This window comes from Nelumbo lutea, chromosome 1, assembly GCF_056320005.1.
Source record: "Nelumbo lutea isolate HS-2025 chromosome 1, American lotus-T2T, whole genome shotgun sequence".
NCBI classification, from domain to species: domain Eukaryota; kingdom Viridiplantae; phylum Streptophyta; class Magnoliopsida; order Proteales; family Nelumbonaceae; genus Nelumbo; species Nelumbo lutea.
In genome coordinates, this window is record NC_142684.1 from 119,156,805 (window position 1) to 119,174,073 (window position 17,269).

At 35.1% G+C, this 17,269-nt stretch overlaps 1 protein-coding gene across 1 annotated transcript; it reads right to left on the bottom strand.

The window, feature by feature from the left end:
* Nucleotides 1–11,822: 11,822 nt before the first annotated feature.
* LOC148877097 (dihydroflavonol 4-reductase-like) lies at nucleotides 11,823–17,014 on the bottom strand. The gene is made up of 6 exons (XM_088981710.1): nucleotides 16,653–17,014; nucleotides 16,342–16,511; nucleotides 13,657–13,851; nucleotides 12,738–12,897; nucleotides 12,423–12,615; nucleotides 11,823–12,302 (listed from the first exon to the last, which is right to left on the bottom strand). The coding sequence occupies exons 1-6, from the start codon at nucleotides 16,768–16,770 to the stop codon at nucleotides 12,071–12,073; spliced, it is 1,068 nt and encodes a 355-aa protein (XP_088837836.1). The 5' UTR covers nucleotides 16,771–17,014; the 3' UTR covers nucleotides 11,823–12,070.
* Nucleotides 17,015–17,269: the final 255 nt, after the last annotated feature.

Below are 17,269 nucleotides of genomic sequence, written 5' to 3' on the forward strand. Positions count from 1 at the left end.
CCATCATTGCTGGTTTGGTAAAACCCCTGAGGTTTCTTCCGATGGCTTATTATACCGGCGAAGTTTCAAATAAAAGGTTTCCGTGAGACTACGAGGATTTTCTCCGGTTCTCCCATTCAGACAACATTAATATGTACAGCGTTAATATATACAAAATAATACAAAATAAAAGATTTTATACTTTACATATTTACATCATTTTCTAATTTCTGTTTATAAAATAATACATATTTGCATTAGACGGTTTAGATCATTTTCTAATTTTTTTTTCTTTTTTTTTTTTTTGTTTTGTTTCATGGGACTACACAACAGGGTAGCCCATTCCCTTTCCCTTAACCTCTCCAACCCCCGTGGCAGCGGAATTTGATCCTAGGTGGGTTATTTACATGGAATTTAGGCATTAATCTTGAAGGATCACACACCAGTTTTAAATTTTTAAGGGCTAGGGTTAAGGTTGCGTTAAGTAAATCTGAAATATGAAGTCTAGAAAAGCAAAAAAAAAAAAAAAAAGAAAAAACTCTAAAAGCATTTAGTGAAAAATATAATAGAGTTGTTCCTGAATGCTTTTACATCTAAAAAAGTTGTGCTTTATAAATTCAATCTTCAAGATATTATTTAAATAAAAATAAAAAAAAATATTAAAATAAAATGATATTATAAAAAATAGTACAAAAATAACAAATAATATGATAAAAATAATAAGTAATATTAATAAAAATTAAAAATAATGTTAAAAATGATAAAATAGTAAAATTTATTATAAATATAATAAAAATATATAAAAAGAAATAATAATGGTAATAAAAAAATAAATATATAAAAAGATAATTTATTAATAACTAAAATAATATAAAATATAATAGAGAGATTTGAAAATAGTAAAATAATGTAAAAAAGATATAAGAGTAAAAATTATCATAGATATAATAAATAATAAAAATAATATAAATAAATAGTGTAAAACAATAAGGGATAATTTTGAATAATATAAAATAAATAATATTAAGATAGGGGATAACTTTGGTTTTTTAAAAAATTTAAAAGAATACCGTTGGAATTCAATTTTCATGTGCTACCTTCAAATCCGCTCGGAGGTAGCTTAGCATCTGAAATATTCGTATCCGACTGCTCCATTAAGAGGCATAACTGAACAACCACCAAATACCGAAAAGCAAAATTTTTAGTGTTCAGTGGTCAATGTGGCGTTACCAAATGCCACCTAAGTTCCAATAAACACTTATTTTGGGCCGAAAGGTTTGGGGCCACACCAATAAGTAAATTGTTTGACTTTAAGAAATAAGTCTGAATATTCTCAAGAAAAAGTGCTTATTTGAGATTTTCAAAATTTTGAACTTATTTTTAAGTGATTATTCAACAAATGCTTATTTCTTTTCTGGCCTATCTTGACCGGCCATGACATTTTTTTTATTCAAAAGGCAGCTTTGTTTACTTATATATTTGAAGCCTACATGAGGTGACCTATGGGATTGATAATGTACAAATAGGCGAGCTTTACATGCCAAGTAAGCTAATATATGCGTAGTTTGATTGTTTTCTCTGTTTATATATAGGGGTAGCATGTCCCCTCATATCACCCATACAAATGAAAGCCAAGGGACCCGGAAGATTGTTTAAATCAAGCCATGAGTGGATGAGAGTGCTGCATTAGCTAATTAGTCCAGTACTTGATTTCCATTTAATTGCATTTTCAACTCCAAGCAGTACCTTACAATGGTTTGAGTTGTTCTTTTATGATGATGGGGTTGTTGATGAAGTTTGCCGCCAAATTATGAGCCTTCCAAGCTGCCCAATCTCAGCTAGATTGATGGAAACAGCCCCCAAGATGTAAGCTTTTAGTCCACTACCTCTCCAAGATGGTTTCTAGCAATAGTTGCAACAATTAGGGGTGGCAATTTTTCACCCAATTCACCCAGTATCTAACACGCCCATTTACTTGGCGGGTTGTGTGATCAACACGTCACCCAATCTGTCCATTTAAATGGGTTGGGTTGGGTTGGGTTGTGGATAACCGTTGGGTAAAACATTATAGACATTAGTATTAATTCCTTAGCATTTTCTTTTATTTTTTTCATTTGAATTAAGTAATTTATAATTAATGCATTAATTTTCTATTAATTATTGACTAAATTTAGTTGTCTTAAATCAACACACTTCACCCAACATAAATCCAAATCAATTTGACCCAAGTCCGGACCAGTTCAATGCGGTTTGACCTGATCCAAAATATACCAATCCGGGTCGACCTGAATCCGAAATAGACCTCGGATGGGATGGCTCGATACCACTTACTTTGCCCAGTTTGGGTCGTCTGGTCCAATCATTATTCACACAGTCCGGCTTGACCCGGTACAAGCTGATCCGGGTCAACCCAAACCCGAAATAGGTAAGACTGGGTGGGGTCCAAACCCTAAACCGCCTTGCTTGCTTTGCCTAGTGTGGTCCATATCCGTACGATCCGACCCGAATTCGGCCAAGTCTGATTTACTTCTTTTGACCCACTTTGGGCCAATCAGTTCGGCCCTAAAGTCGTGCACAAACTTGATATGAGCTGACCTAAGTCAATCCACCATTTGACTGCCCCGGTCTGGTCTAGTCCAACTAGATAGAACTATCCCGGTCGGGATCTAGCATGACCAAACTGAACCAGTCTGATCGGGGTCTGGTCCAACCGAACTGAACTAGTTTGGGCGAGGTCTAGTCCGACCAGACTGATCCATATCTGAACGGTTCAACCACTCTTGAACTTGGTGTGATTACCTCGAAAACAATCCAATTAGATAGTTCAAATTGGTTTGACCGGTTTGAGCCTATGTGGTTCATCAAATCCGAAACCCGAACATAGTTAAATGGCTTTGCTGCTTGTATAAGCATAACATGCACGTAATGTGATTTGAACATTCACCACTTGTGTAAATAACAACTACTATTACCACTAAGCTATGACTAATTTATTTGTTAAAAAGGAGTTAGTTTTTTGTTTTAAGTACATAAGTATAAGATTAATGGGTTTGGGTGGGTTTGATTGGACTAAAGCGGGTTTAGGTTGAACCCAACCCATTTAATTTTATATAACTAAGTTGTTAACAGGTTGGCAGGTTAAATGGATTGGGTTGAAATTTAACCAAAACCAAACCCACCCCAACCCAACCTGCCCAATTGCCACCACTAGCAACAACGCTCATCCCACTACAAGAGCGAGAGGCATCAAAATTTATTTTAATGGTGTTGAAATTTGGAACTTTCCAAACAATGAGCTTCCACAATTTTTGTTGAATAAGAGAATTTTTCTTTATGAAAATTTTGTTTTTCCTTTGAGCATTTAAAATTCTCTCCAAAATCATTTGAGGGTGGTACAAATATTATTAAAATTCTTTTGATTTCTATTCTCTCAAATATTCCACAAAATAAATACATATTTCTCTATATTATTGAGACCACCACTTAGGTCACTAGTTCTGCCTTATCCCACCAATCAACAAGAGAAGAATTAGTATCATTTGAGTTAATTATGGAAGAGGATAATATTCTCCAAATTTGTTTGGCAATTTAACAGTTCTTGAAAATATATGGTCAATATCTTCTTCCTCCCTACAACAACCCCATCAATGTTAAAACCTTTGTTTTGAATGAAAGTTTTTGTTGGGAGTTTTCTTTTAAGGAAAAGATACATGGAAGTTTTTAGTTTGGGGGGACAGTTTAGGTTCCACACCATTGAATTCCAGCTACGGTTGTTATTTTCGTTAAGTTTCAACTACATTTCATTTTATAAGTTGAACTAATTGAGAATTTCCCATCAACATTTAGTCTCTAAATTAATTTATCTTCTCTTGAATCTGAGGAAAATTTTCCAACCAAGCTTTGCTAAATTCACTTCATTGACCCAATGGAAATTTTTTAAACCCAATCCACCCCAACATTTTGGAGAGCAGACCTTCTTCCACTCAATAAGGTGGAGGGGTTTCTTATTATTTGAGTTTGACCAAAGAAAATTTCTTTGGTACTAGTCAATTTCATTAATGATGTTTTGGGGCAGTTTAAATGATCTCATAAGAAACTAGGGCATCATAGTGCTAGAGGCATTAAGTAGAATTATCCTATCAGCCAGAGTTATCCTTCCATCCAGTCAATTTGTTGCAAACTTTTTCTCTCAGACTCGTGAACGTTTTCTTTGTAACTCGGCCATTTATAACCAGAGCACCCAAGTAAGTGTTAATGTTCGTTTGAATTGGGATTCTCAAAATTCTTGCCAAGATTTTTTGAAACTTATTCGGTTATTTTTTGAGATTTGGATAGTTGACTTAGTAAAACTATTGTCCTGAGGCAACTACATACTTTGAGAGAATTTCTTTAATTTTTGGACATGTAGGGATAGTACTTTCAGCAAAATTAAGACAACCATCTACAAATTGTAAAGTCGGAATTTTAGGACTATTTTTTGTTACTTTACACCCAATGTGACTTTCTATATTTTCTGATTCTTTCTTAAGCTTTCTTGCTAAAGGCTCAACATAAAGGACAAAAATGTAAGGGGGTAAAGGACCCCCCTGTCTAATCCCCCTTGAAGGAGTAAATTCTCTCGTTGGACAACCATTTGTCAGAACCTGGTAAAAAAATTGATCTGATACATTCCATAACCCAATCCAGCCATTTGTTGTGGAATCCAAATTTTGTCAGCACTTTTTTCTAAAAAATTCCATATAAGTTTGTCATAAGCCTTTCTTCATACAAACCTTGTAGGCCAACATTCATATTTTTCCTTTTTCCTTCTTATCTCATGTGCAATTAGAATACTATTATTTATTTGTCTATTAGGAACAAAGGCACTTTGATAGGGAGATATTATTTTGTCAAGGAATGGCTTTATTCTATTCACAAGAATTTTTGAGATAATTTTGTAAATTACGTTACACAAACTTATACTCTAATGATGAAGATGTTTAATCCATGTAGTAGGCGTGAGTTTGTTCTACAAAAATGGATATTAGCTGCATAGAGCCACTGTAGATAGCTAGATTGTCGACTGACGACTTGAAGCTGCCTTTAAACCATCTAACATGGCTCTTAGCTTAGCCTCATAGGGGCTGATGGCCCAGCTTGGATTCCCTTCATATATGGTTTGCAATCCTTGTGCTTGTTGGAAGATGAATGAGCACCATAAACAACTTCTTAAGTGATCACATGAGTCATCAATCTACAACGTTGTTGTGTTGGGTGGAGGCCTTATGTTGCATATAGACATGGCAGGAGATGTACTAGAATGGTGATCATTCTAATGAAAGTATGTACGTCACTTTGCTATGACTTCCCAGGGGGAGACGTAGATTTTCAAATATTCTCTTGTTTCTAATTAGATTCCTAAATTAGGTACAGTAGAGCACAACCCCTTCCAAAAGAGTCTTTTGCCACTGGTTTGGGATGAGAGAGTGTAATGTTTTTGTACCGATGGAGTAAAATTTTGTGGGTAGGTTGATTAGTAATCCAGTCAGGGTTAATTCCCACTTGGGCCTCACACCAAATTTCTTTAGAGTAGTGGCAATGAAAGAAGAGGTGAGGGAGGGTCTCTGTGTGCTGTGAGTAGAAAACACAGTTTAACTTCGAGGGATTGAACTAGTGGCATTTTTTGTCTTTGGTTGGCAATCCCTCCCAAACAAAGAACTGGGATCTATAGGGAATCTTTGGTTTCCAAACAAAGACCGGTCATTTCATTTTAAAAGTTCCTATACTATACCTATTTGAAATATGTGTTTTTTCACCAAATTCTCATGAGAACTTATTAGAATAAGAATGTGCTCAATACTCATTTATTTTTCATATAAGTACTCCCAAACTCTACCTTGATCAGGATTCAAAATCTGGGCTAAATTGAATCATTGGAGCACGGTTTTGAATAATCTAGATTAGTTGCACTTGATGGTTGTATTAGGGATATTTAATAAATAATAATGCCCAAATACAAAAAAAAACAATAATAATGCCCCACCTTAGTCATACATGAAATAGTTATACAAGTATGGGAGATGTTCTTGATGTGCGATTGAGATATGTTGTGAGGTCGGTTTGAGGAGTGCTCCATGAGGACACGGAGCAGATCCCAATTCATCATACATGTGGAGGGAGACGTGGGAGTGATTCTTGGGGCATATACAACTACCATGAGGCATCATCATTGGTCAAACAAATTAGTGCAACTAATCCAGGCTTCGCTTCTCAAGAAAGGGGGCTACCAATGGGGGAGTAGAGGGTGACACATTTTCATATTTCATAAGATCTCAGATCTCTTACAAAAAACTATCCCACATCCATGCACACATGACACTACCGCCATATATAGAGATGTCTCCTTTGTCCTTTATAGGAGATGTGGGAAGTGGGAACAATATGTGGGCATGGATATTCCCTAAGGCCCTAGCCCAAGGTTTGGTTTATCATTAATGCTTGAAAGAGAGAAAGGGTGGAGGAATAAATGGATTAGACTTTTCATATGGCAGTCTAAATATGAAGCCAAAGCATTTCTTTGTGTCTTAATCATTTCTTTTCTTTTTTCTCCATCGGGCTATACAACAGGGGATGAGTTATCCCCTAAACCCCTAAACCCCCAAACCACGTGCAAGTGGGATTTGATCCCAAGTCTCCGCTACAATCAACAAGAGACCTTATCAACCAAATAATTGGTACTTATTGTGCCTTAATCAGTTTAAATAGTGTTTTTAACCCATCATTAGTCTAGAATCTAGGTGGTCGCATATTTGAATATGCCACTGAATGTCAAGACAGTTCAGTTTAACTACTTAAAACATGCCAATAGAGAAAAACCTGTTAGCCAATAAAAAAACGTTAATCCCAAACATTTTAACCACAAAAACTTTTGATTATTAGGGGCAGGAATTATCATAACATCAATTTAGTCATAACATTTTAGTAATTAAAACAAAAAATTAAGATTAAAATATGTCCACTCTAAACACTTTAAGAGAAATAAATACATCTCACAAATGAATCATCTTTTCCTTTATTTTTTTTTTGTGAAATTCTCAAGCATATAGGGATGTAAAAGCTAAAAAGAAAGAAAATAAGACATTATTCTATCACATTAACAATTAGGACAATTTTGCATAAAAGAACTAGGGGCTATAATTTGTAAAACACCAAGAGAGAGGTCTTTTCAAATGTGTTTTACTCTTCAAGAATGTTAGAGTGAATATAGATAGAAGAGAATGACTACTAGATTCATCTCCCCCATAGGAGTGGATTTGAGCTAAACTGATATGAATTCGACTCAATAAAAAACAATAGGTCTAAGTCTAATGAGCTGGAACTTGATTCGAGTTTGAAATGCTAGATCACATTTGGCTTGGCTCAAAAGCTCATATGTTTGAGCTTAGCTTGGCTTGAGTGGGAATCCACTAATAAAAAAATTAAAAAATATATAGACCTTATAAAAAATTAAGCACAACTCAAAATGTACACACACACACACACACACACACACACACACATATATCTATATATATATATATACATATAAAAAATCAAAAAGCATATACATGCATGTATTTATGTATGTATGTATGTGTCTGTGTGTGTATAAGCTCGAATTGGCTCAGCTTGAATCACGTTTTTCTTGAGCCAATCTTTAATAGCTCGAGAAAAGTTCGATTCATGTCCACCCCTATTCTTGGTTTCCTCCTCTAGGGTCTAGTAACTTGCTCCAAGACTCCAACCCTAAACTTGAAAAGAGAATAGATGGTTTGAGTGGTCCGTTTAGTTTTCAAGGATCATGTTTGTCATTGGTCATATTAGAAAAAAAATAAGGGCATAAGAATCACTTCTCATCATTTCAGTTTTAGCTTTAAGTAGGTCATGGAACATGGATGTCATTATAGACCCCCTACTATTCTACTTGAGTGGGGGCAATTGTGAAAAAATTTAAATTCTTTCATTGTTATATAAAAAAGTTTCAAGTCTTGATGGGGGCAATTTCCACACTGACATATACATAGATATGCCAATGCACTAAACCATCCAACCTGGTTTATAAGTCATAGTTCATAATACCATTGGTCAATCATAATGTTGTTTCTTTTTTAATATTTTAATAATGTTTAAAAATCGTTTATACATTGAATTAGTTTGTCACCCTAATGATTAATGTGGAGACTATAGGCTTTTGTCTCTTGCAAGCACTATTAAATATGCATGTGTGTTGTACATGGCAACCTCAGATAACATTATAACAATAATAATTTCAATATTCTTCTAGAACCAAGGTTTAAAGTATCAATAGGGCGTATCAGACTTTAAAATCACACGCTTTTATCTTTTTACCTTTTTTTTCAGACATGTTTAGAGAGGTCAATATAAGTCTTGGCTACCCCCTGATACAAGTTTTACCCCAAACCTCCCTATATTTCGTATATCACTGGATCATCGTTATAATATATATCAATCGATATGGGCTGATACATTACGAAAATTTGATCCTTGATCAGAACCCATTAAAAAGAAGTATTCATTAAAATCACCGCCAATCAACCCACTAAAAAGAAGTACTCATCGTTACAATACATATCAGAAAAACTTACAACCAATCAACTAGTATCATAAAAAAGATGACCAGTCAGGGGTATTCATTAAAATTCACATGGAACTTTGATTGGTCAAAGCTCTTTCAGTACCATGTTTTTTTTGGTATCTTAGGTTTTCCCTAAAAAAGATAGGTAATCAAAGCATGGTGTGTGTTGGTGGATTTAAATTTTGTATTTCATTTTCATTATTAATAAAAGTACTTCTTATTTATTATATTTATTTTTATTTAATATGATAAATATAATATTAGACATGTGTCCAATTTTTGTATTTTCTATAATTTTTTTATTTCTATATATATATTTTTTGAGTTTTTATTATATAAGGGTCATTTACTAGAACACTCTCTATAGTTTCACATATTTACTTAAACCTACCTTTAAACCTACCTATATTTTGTATTTTACTAATACACCCCTTATACTTTGCAACCTATTTACTTAATCAACTTTCATTAAGAACTATTTGTTTTTCCATATGAAAAGAGTAACATGATCACCTAAACTGAGTGGATGATATTCAAAGGTATGGATCCATGGTTGTTTATTCCAAAGTACCCCTTACACTTTTTTGTACAGACAACGAAATTGACCAAATAGAGAAAACTAAAGTGGTTGTCTATGTTTTACTAGGGAATCTTTTGATTAAGTTTATTTGAATGAATGTTAAAGGTTACTTAATTGACCTTCCATTAAATGAAAGTGGGAATGACAGTATTAAGTTGATTTGAATGAATGTTAAAGGTTAATACTGTCATTCCCACTTTCATTTAATGGAAGGTCAATTAAGTAAATTGATTAAAAACTATAGGGGATGCTTTAGTAAAACACAAACTATAGGGTAGGTTTTAGTAAATTCGTGAAACATTAGGTAGTGCTTTAGTAAATGACACATTATACAATTATGACATCATGTGTTGACCTATTTGACTTGAAAAAATGATATAGTTTTTGGGAAACTTTAAATTTTCTATTCCATTTCTATAATTAATTCTAAAAATAATTCTTTTTTACCACACTTACCTCTTTTAATATGATAAATTTATAATATCTTAGATATGCCAAAATTTTCTATTAATGTTATATATTTTATATTTCTATCTATTTTTTTAATTTTAATTTTTTAATTATGACATCATTGGTTGGCCCATTTTATCCAAACGGTTAGATTGTTATGGTGCAAGTCAAGTAAATCAAGCCAAGTTCAACCTAGACCCAACCCTATGCGTTAGGCCTAAGGTTTGAGACTAAAGTCAAGCTTGATCTATCCAACCTAGGCCAAACTTGCATTGAAACTTGATGCACTTGGGTTGGGCTCAGACTTGGGTTTGTCATCCAACCCTACAACAAAATTTGACATAAATGTATGTATGCATGTATGTTATAGTCAGACCTAACTTGGGCTCCCTAGGCCCAGTTTGAGGACCGAAAATCCAAATATGCAACCTATCTAAAATTGTGAGATGGATCAGTTTGGGCTTGGGTTAAGCCTTCCCAATTTACTCTTATTTATCACATTTATTTTTGTTTAATATGATGAATACATAATATATACTATATGCACCCAAATGTTTTTTACAAAACTCACAGATTTTTAATAATTGTTTGCATCTCTATATTTTATAATTTTTTATTATTTAATCATGACATCATGGTTTGGCCCATTTGACTTAAAAGATTGAACCATTGACCCACCACTTGAATAGGAAAATGATTTCATTTTTGGGTTAATTTTAAATTTTGTATTTCATTTCCATTATTAATAAAAAATACATCTTATTTATCATAATTATTGTTATTTAATATGATAAATATATAATATTATAGATGTACGCAAAATTTTCACAAAAAATTATAATTTTTGGCAATATTTATATTTTTATTTATTTTTGAATATTCATTTATTTGATTATGAGATTACTAATTGACCCATTTGGTTTAGATAAATGAACTACTTACCTGCCACCTAGAGGAAAGGGTGGTTTAATTTTCATATTGGTTTTGAACTCATGTTTCATATTATTAAAAAAATTAGATATAAATTTAATTAATAAACTTTATTGGTCAGAAACAAAAATACTTAAAGTAAAGTATGCAATGGGAATAAACACCTTAATGAGAGGGATTTGATATAAATGGAAGTAATGATTATTTAAATTACATTTTATGTCCATATATAAGTATGCAATGGGAGTCCATACAACGACAGGTTCGGTAAATCATAAAAAAGGCTTAATCTACTTTTTCTTAGGTGCTGCTCACAATCAGTTGGTCAATCTAACGGTCAATGCGGAGAATGTTAGACTTTATAAGTATTTAGCTTTCCAGCCCTTCTATTCTAATTTTTCTATTTTCTCTTTTGCAATTTCATATATGTTTCTTCTGATGTCCATCCAACACTGATGACTAAGATTGCCACGATGACAGGTTGGTAAATCATCACAAGGTCTTCTACTTGTTGGTTCAATCTCAATCAGTTGGTCAATCTAATAGTCAAAGTGGAGAATATAGACTCTAATATATGTTTAGCTTTCCCTTCTTTTCTATTTTCCTATTGGTCTGCCTTTTACAAGCATTAGTTTCATGTTTCACCCGACATCATGGTTACACCCGTGAGTAGGATGACCACAATGGTATAAAAAAGATTCTTTTTCTTCTTCTTCTTGTCTGTTGCCTAAATTTATATATTCAATCAATTCATCAATCTAACAGTACAGTAAAGTATAAACTAGTATTTAACTTCTCTTTCTTTTTTATGTTTCTATTGTCTTTGGCCACAATGGTTACATTGTATAAAAAAAATCGAGGTGCAGTCCACCAATAACAATGGCTACGCCATGACTACTGTCTAGGGCTGCAAGTTAGGCTGGGATAGGTCGGATTGTTTGAGGGGTCAATCTCAACCTAATCCAAAATAAAATCGGATTCAAAAATTTCAACCCTTACCCTAATCCAAACATCAACCTTACCCAATTCAATCTGATATTTTTTGCGTCGAATTGAGGCCAATCGGGGCTAAGTTGCAGCCTTATTGCTGAGTGCTGACAGGTTGTTAAATAATTTTAGAGGCTTTTCCTTTTTCTTATTCTTCTTCTTTAAGCCATGATCATCGTATTCACAGGTGTTTCTTTAAGCTTGAGTCCAATGCATTTGAAATCATTTAAGAATTCAACCAAGAGTTTATATATATATATATATATATTATGATCATCATCATTTTAATTTGATGCGCATATCATAATTCATCTTAGTTAAAAGCCAAGCTAGCACTAATTATTTCTGATACATAACAAAGTTGTTAAGCAAAGAAACACCGAAAGGAAAAAAAAAAAAAAGATGACATATGACAACCTGAAACAACCACCCAACTTGAGTCTTGGGATATATGATGGAACTGACATAAAATCCCAAGTAAAACAACCACGATAAGCAGCAGCAGCAGCCGCCTTTAATTTTCATCAATCTCAATTAATGATTTCAATCGCTTGAGTTTCCCCTTGTACTAGTACATCTTTTGCATTTTCATTGACAGGTGGTTCCACGGCGGTGGAAAGCGGGATCAATCCCTTCTCTCTCGCACATTTTACGGCCCCAACGTACATGTCCCCCACGCTATACTTGAACTCGAACCCTAGGCTTCTAATCTTTTCAGACGAGAAGCGGACGGCTTCCAAACTTTCATCTATGCCCTCGAACCTGTAATTGATGATCGCCATTAATTTCTAATTATTACTAGATCTAATCTACTGCATATATGTATAATTTTATGGGTTGTATCTATATATAATGAGTTGATGGGGATGAAGCTAGGCTTACTTGGTGGGGATGTTATATTCGGGAAATTTCTCTTTTAACATATTTGCTAGGCTATAGATGGTGGCTTGGTCAGACGAGCAAATGTATCTTCCTTTGGCTTCTGGGTGCTCAAACAAGTAAATGTGAGCGTTGCAAAGGTCATCCAAGTGCACGAATTGAACTTGCTTTAGAATTGAGTAGTGAGATTCGGTTCCTGAATGAATGCACATTAATTCAGTTAGTTACTATAATAGTGGAGTTGAATTAATGAATTGACAAGGATATCGAGTATACTTTGTGGTGAAAAGGTCGATTAGCATTAATTAATTTAATTACCAGTGATGAGGGCAAGTGCAGTTATCATGCTTGGTGGCATCGACGACATGATAAAAGGCCCAACTACAAGCGTTGGTATGATGCTGATAAAATCTATATTGTTTTCCTCTGCAAATTCCCAGGCTGCTTTCTCCGCCAGTGATTTGGAGACAAAGTACATCTGAAGACACAATACCAAAGAGTTTAGTTGCCAAGTCTACAAAATAATGCAACTGTTCCAAGAACGAATTTGGCCAAAAGATGGGTTCTTCAAAAAACAAACAGAAAGGAGATGGCCTTTAACTTAAGTTCTGATCCATTTTACTGAGCTCTCTGTTTTGTGATTTTGTCCTATTTCTCAAATAAATTAAAAATACATGGCAACGCAGTGTTTTTGCCAATTCCCCCATAATACAACAAGTGGGGCTTTTCTTATCTTTTCTTTTAAACCAAACACAGACTAAGAAGAAGATGAGGACAACGAGGGAGGTAGGTAGCTTGTAAGTTGTAGCGAGCTATAAAGTGGGGGCAGGGAGTCTTTGACCCAACCAACATAATGCATGAGGGGCGTATTTATACCATTTGGATAGGCTCAGGTTGAGGATTTGAATGGGCCCAATGATGCATAAATTCTTTATATTGGGTATCCCACATTCCCAATTTCACCCGAAAACCCATTTAGGAAGGTAAAGTTAAGTGGGTCGGCATGGATTGGTTTGAAATTTAGAGTAGGTATAGGTGGATCATACCAAACCATCTACACCCAAGTACCTAACCAAAATGCCACCCGTCTAGAGTCAAATTATGAGCTTCGCCTTTTTTTTTTCTCTTTTCTTTTTAGAAATAGAAATAGAATTCCATTTGGTGGGTATAGGGACAGGGACCATACATTGAATTAGAATGTTTTTTTTCTTATAAGAAGGGGAAATGAGAAGCTAACCCATCCAGTCATTTTGGTTCTCCTGCAAAAGTCGACATCACTCCATGAGCTTTCATCATACTCGGGCTGTTGGTGTTCTTGAACGTTGACAGTTCCTGCAGAGGATGTGAATACAACCCTCCTAACAGTTTTTGCCTTGGCGCATGATCTCATTATGTTCAGTACACCCTCGATACATGGCTTTATCACTTCATTCTGCAAAACCAAATCCAACCAAACCAATCCGTTAGACATCTCTAAGCAAGTGGTGAGCTTTCAACCCCAGAAAATGAGAGTACTATTTCGACACAATCCATTTTTGATTCTATGAGTTGCATAAATCTAGTTTTCTTTTTTTTTTTACTAGAACTCCTCTGAAATAATAAGAATCCAAGAATAAAAGAAAATGATAATGAATCAAGGAGGCGCTCTATTCCCTAAACTGACTGTTAACTTTTTTCCTTCAAGGGCCTTCTAAAAAACTTACTGCAAACAAAATTTTAACTTGGGAAATACACCTAAACATTAATCTCTCAAGGAACCTTCCACCTCAAGGCTTAAGAATTTATGATGTTTATAATTTGTATAAGGGATAACATGCTGTTTTTCCACTGAAATAACAAAAAAAAAAAAAGTTTGACATTTATTTTTCTCTCTCCTCATCACGAATTCACATCAGTGCCCCACAATGTCCCACAGCACATCTCGACCTTGTATTGGGAATATCTCCCCCAATGATAAGTATGGGAGATGATGAGATATCATCAGGTGATATTCTCAATACAAGGTCGGAATGTACTGTGGGGTGCTGATGTAAACTCCCCTAGGACCCTCACATTTTCTCTCTCCATTTCCATACATTCTCTATTTTCTCTTTTTTTTTTTATTGGAATGTACCTCTCAATTAATTAATTGGGATTTCATCCTCACAAAACTGTTTTCACACTGTCCTCATAATCCTATAAATCAAAAGTATACAAATAGAAAGATATTCCCAATACATGACTGAAAAAGACCAAGGGTGGTGTGTGCATGAAATTCAAGTTCCCACTCAATTAGTTAACATGCAATGCTCTAATTTCAAGTCTGGACACAAGGTTCCAACTGGTTGATTGGTAAGGTTTCTAACTAATTGCAGCCAAGACTGAGGATCATATCCCACCCGCACCAGGACTGAGGGAGTGAGGGGTTATGAGTTTGGATGGACTACCCCTGTTACGTAGCCCTATGAAATAAAAAACAAAGAAAAAAGAGATGGGTATCATGTCCGGACCGCCATGCAAACAAGAAAATAAAAATCTGATCCATTTGCTTTTTTCCCTTAATTTTCTCTTCTTCTCTTGGCACTGTGTTCTTTTCTCTCTCTCTTCTAGTCTTCCTCACTCTTTTCTAGCGACTTTGGCACCCAACTTTTTAATAATTAAATCGAAAACGCAGAAAAAAAAAGACTGTTGATATGGAGAGAGTTCCTCAATCCTCATTTGTTTTGGGTTTCAATCGGCAATTAAAGAATAGCTTCAATGAGCTGCAAGTTGGCCATCCTAGAGGTAACAAAAGACCGACATAATGTTATTCAAAACGCGAAATGATCAGATTTTGTGGATTAAAAAAATCATGGATATGTAAGTGGCCCAATAAAAAAAGATTATCATATATGAGTGTTTAAATGAAAAAACCAAATACTGAGCAGCATTAAAAGAAATAATGACATTCCGAGGGCTTTGATTTTTAGGTATGTAAGAATAATTAATAATGCCCTAACCCAAGCCCCAAGGTCGTTTTCCCTTTTTATCCAAAAAACATAATAAAATAAATAAGTGATGCCCCAAGGCCAAGGCCCCCTGACCAGCTATTTCCGGTGCTATTTATTTGAGCTGCTTTTTATTGGTATCTCGTTTTCTAATGATTTGATGCGTATGATGATACTTCACATCATTCCAAACGAATGAAGCGACGTGGTGCCTGATCCAGTGATCGGTGTGAGGAGAAAATCTAGAGAAGGAAGGTTTCATTAGTTCAACTTTGCTATCATACCATCCCCCACCAACATCTAATTCAGGACGCAAACGTCTTTGACCAAAACAACTCTAATACTCGGAGTGAAAACTTTTCCTCAGGTAGAATCGTCTTTCCTCAATCGATTGGGTTTATTTCTAGAAAACTAATAAACTAAAGTTGTTAATTAAGAAAAATGCATCCGTGAATTGATGCCAAATTTACAGGTAGAATATGGTTTATAGGGGGAGAGGGGGCTGGAATTCAGAATTCTGAATCGTGTACTTCTCCCTAGAAAAAGGCCTGAGTAGCTAAAGGTCTGATTATGACATGACAAGTTAGCTTTTTAACTTGGCTCCTTTCTTAAAGGAAGGACAGTGTTTTCAAAAAATAATTGGCGTTTTAACAGTACCGTTGATGTGTGGATTGAAAACGTCCCTGTCACTACCATTGGCAGCAATGAAATGCAGCTCCAAAAAATGCTAAATTCAGCATTACTTCAAGTCATGCATTCTCTATTTTTAAGGCATGACTTGGAACAGCCTATTTTATGGAAAACGGTTCTAAACAAATAGGCATTTCCTGACACACCGTTTATTCTGACTAACATTGATGTATTGCCCTTTTTAGAGCAACTTAATTATTGGAAATTGGAACGTCAAGAGCGTTGGCAAAACGCCCGTTGGGTTGAGAGTGAGAGAGTATACTCACCTCAGGATCCTTGGATTCAAAATCCATAGGCGTGGCAACATGGAATACACCGCTGCATCCTTGGATGGCTTCATCGAAGCTTCCGTCGTCGACAAGGTCGGCCTTCCATAACGTCAAGTGCGTACTTGCTTTGGGCAAGTCCAGCAAGTGCTTCACCTTCTTTAGGTTGCCTGTAAATTAAATAATCGCCGGAAAATGGAAATCATCAACATCAACAAATAAATAAAGAGAGAGAGAGAGAGAGAGCGAAAGCAAAAAACGAATATTTGATTAATTGTTGAGAACATAGCGATATAGCATAAAAGTACAACCAGGATCGCGCACGGTAGCCCTAACGGTGTATCCCTCTTCCAGTAGTCTCATGACGAGCCATGACCCCACGAAACCAGCTGCACCGGTCACACACACGGTACCTCGCTCGGCGACCATGCTTTAATTTTTGCAGAAATTGATGGGTGCTTAAAAGAGTTGAGAGTTGAGAGTTGCAAAGGCTCAATGTTATTTTGCTCGATGTGTGTGTGTGTGTTTTGCTCGATTTGCTTTGGGTTTGGTACAATTTTGTTGCCGTTGAGTATTAGTGTTTAAATAGAGAGCAGGCAATTGCAACCTTTCAGCCAATTTTAGTTGGGACACCGTCACGTGGTTGCCACCAAACGTTCGTGAGCAGTTGGGGGAAGGGGAATAGAGCATAGAATGGTAGCTTATTAAGCATTCTTTCTTTTTTACTTTCATGATGCTAAATGCGAATAAAAAGTGAGCGAATATGGGCAACCAATAAGGAGCGAACACGTGGAGCCCACCGTGTGGAGAAATAACCCTTGATGCCGTGAAAGGCGGAACACATCAGAGCCAATGGACGAGCGATTTCAGATTTTCGAATGGTAGATAGCTCTGACCCAGCCATGAGCCATCCTTAATTGCATGTTGC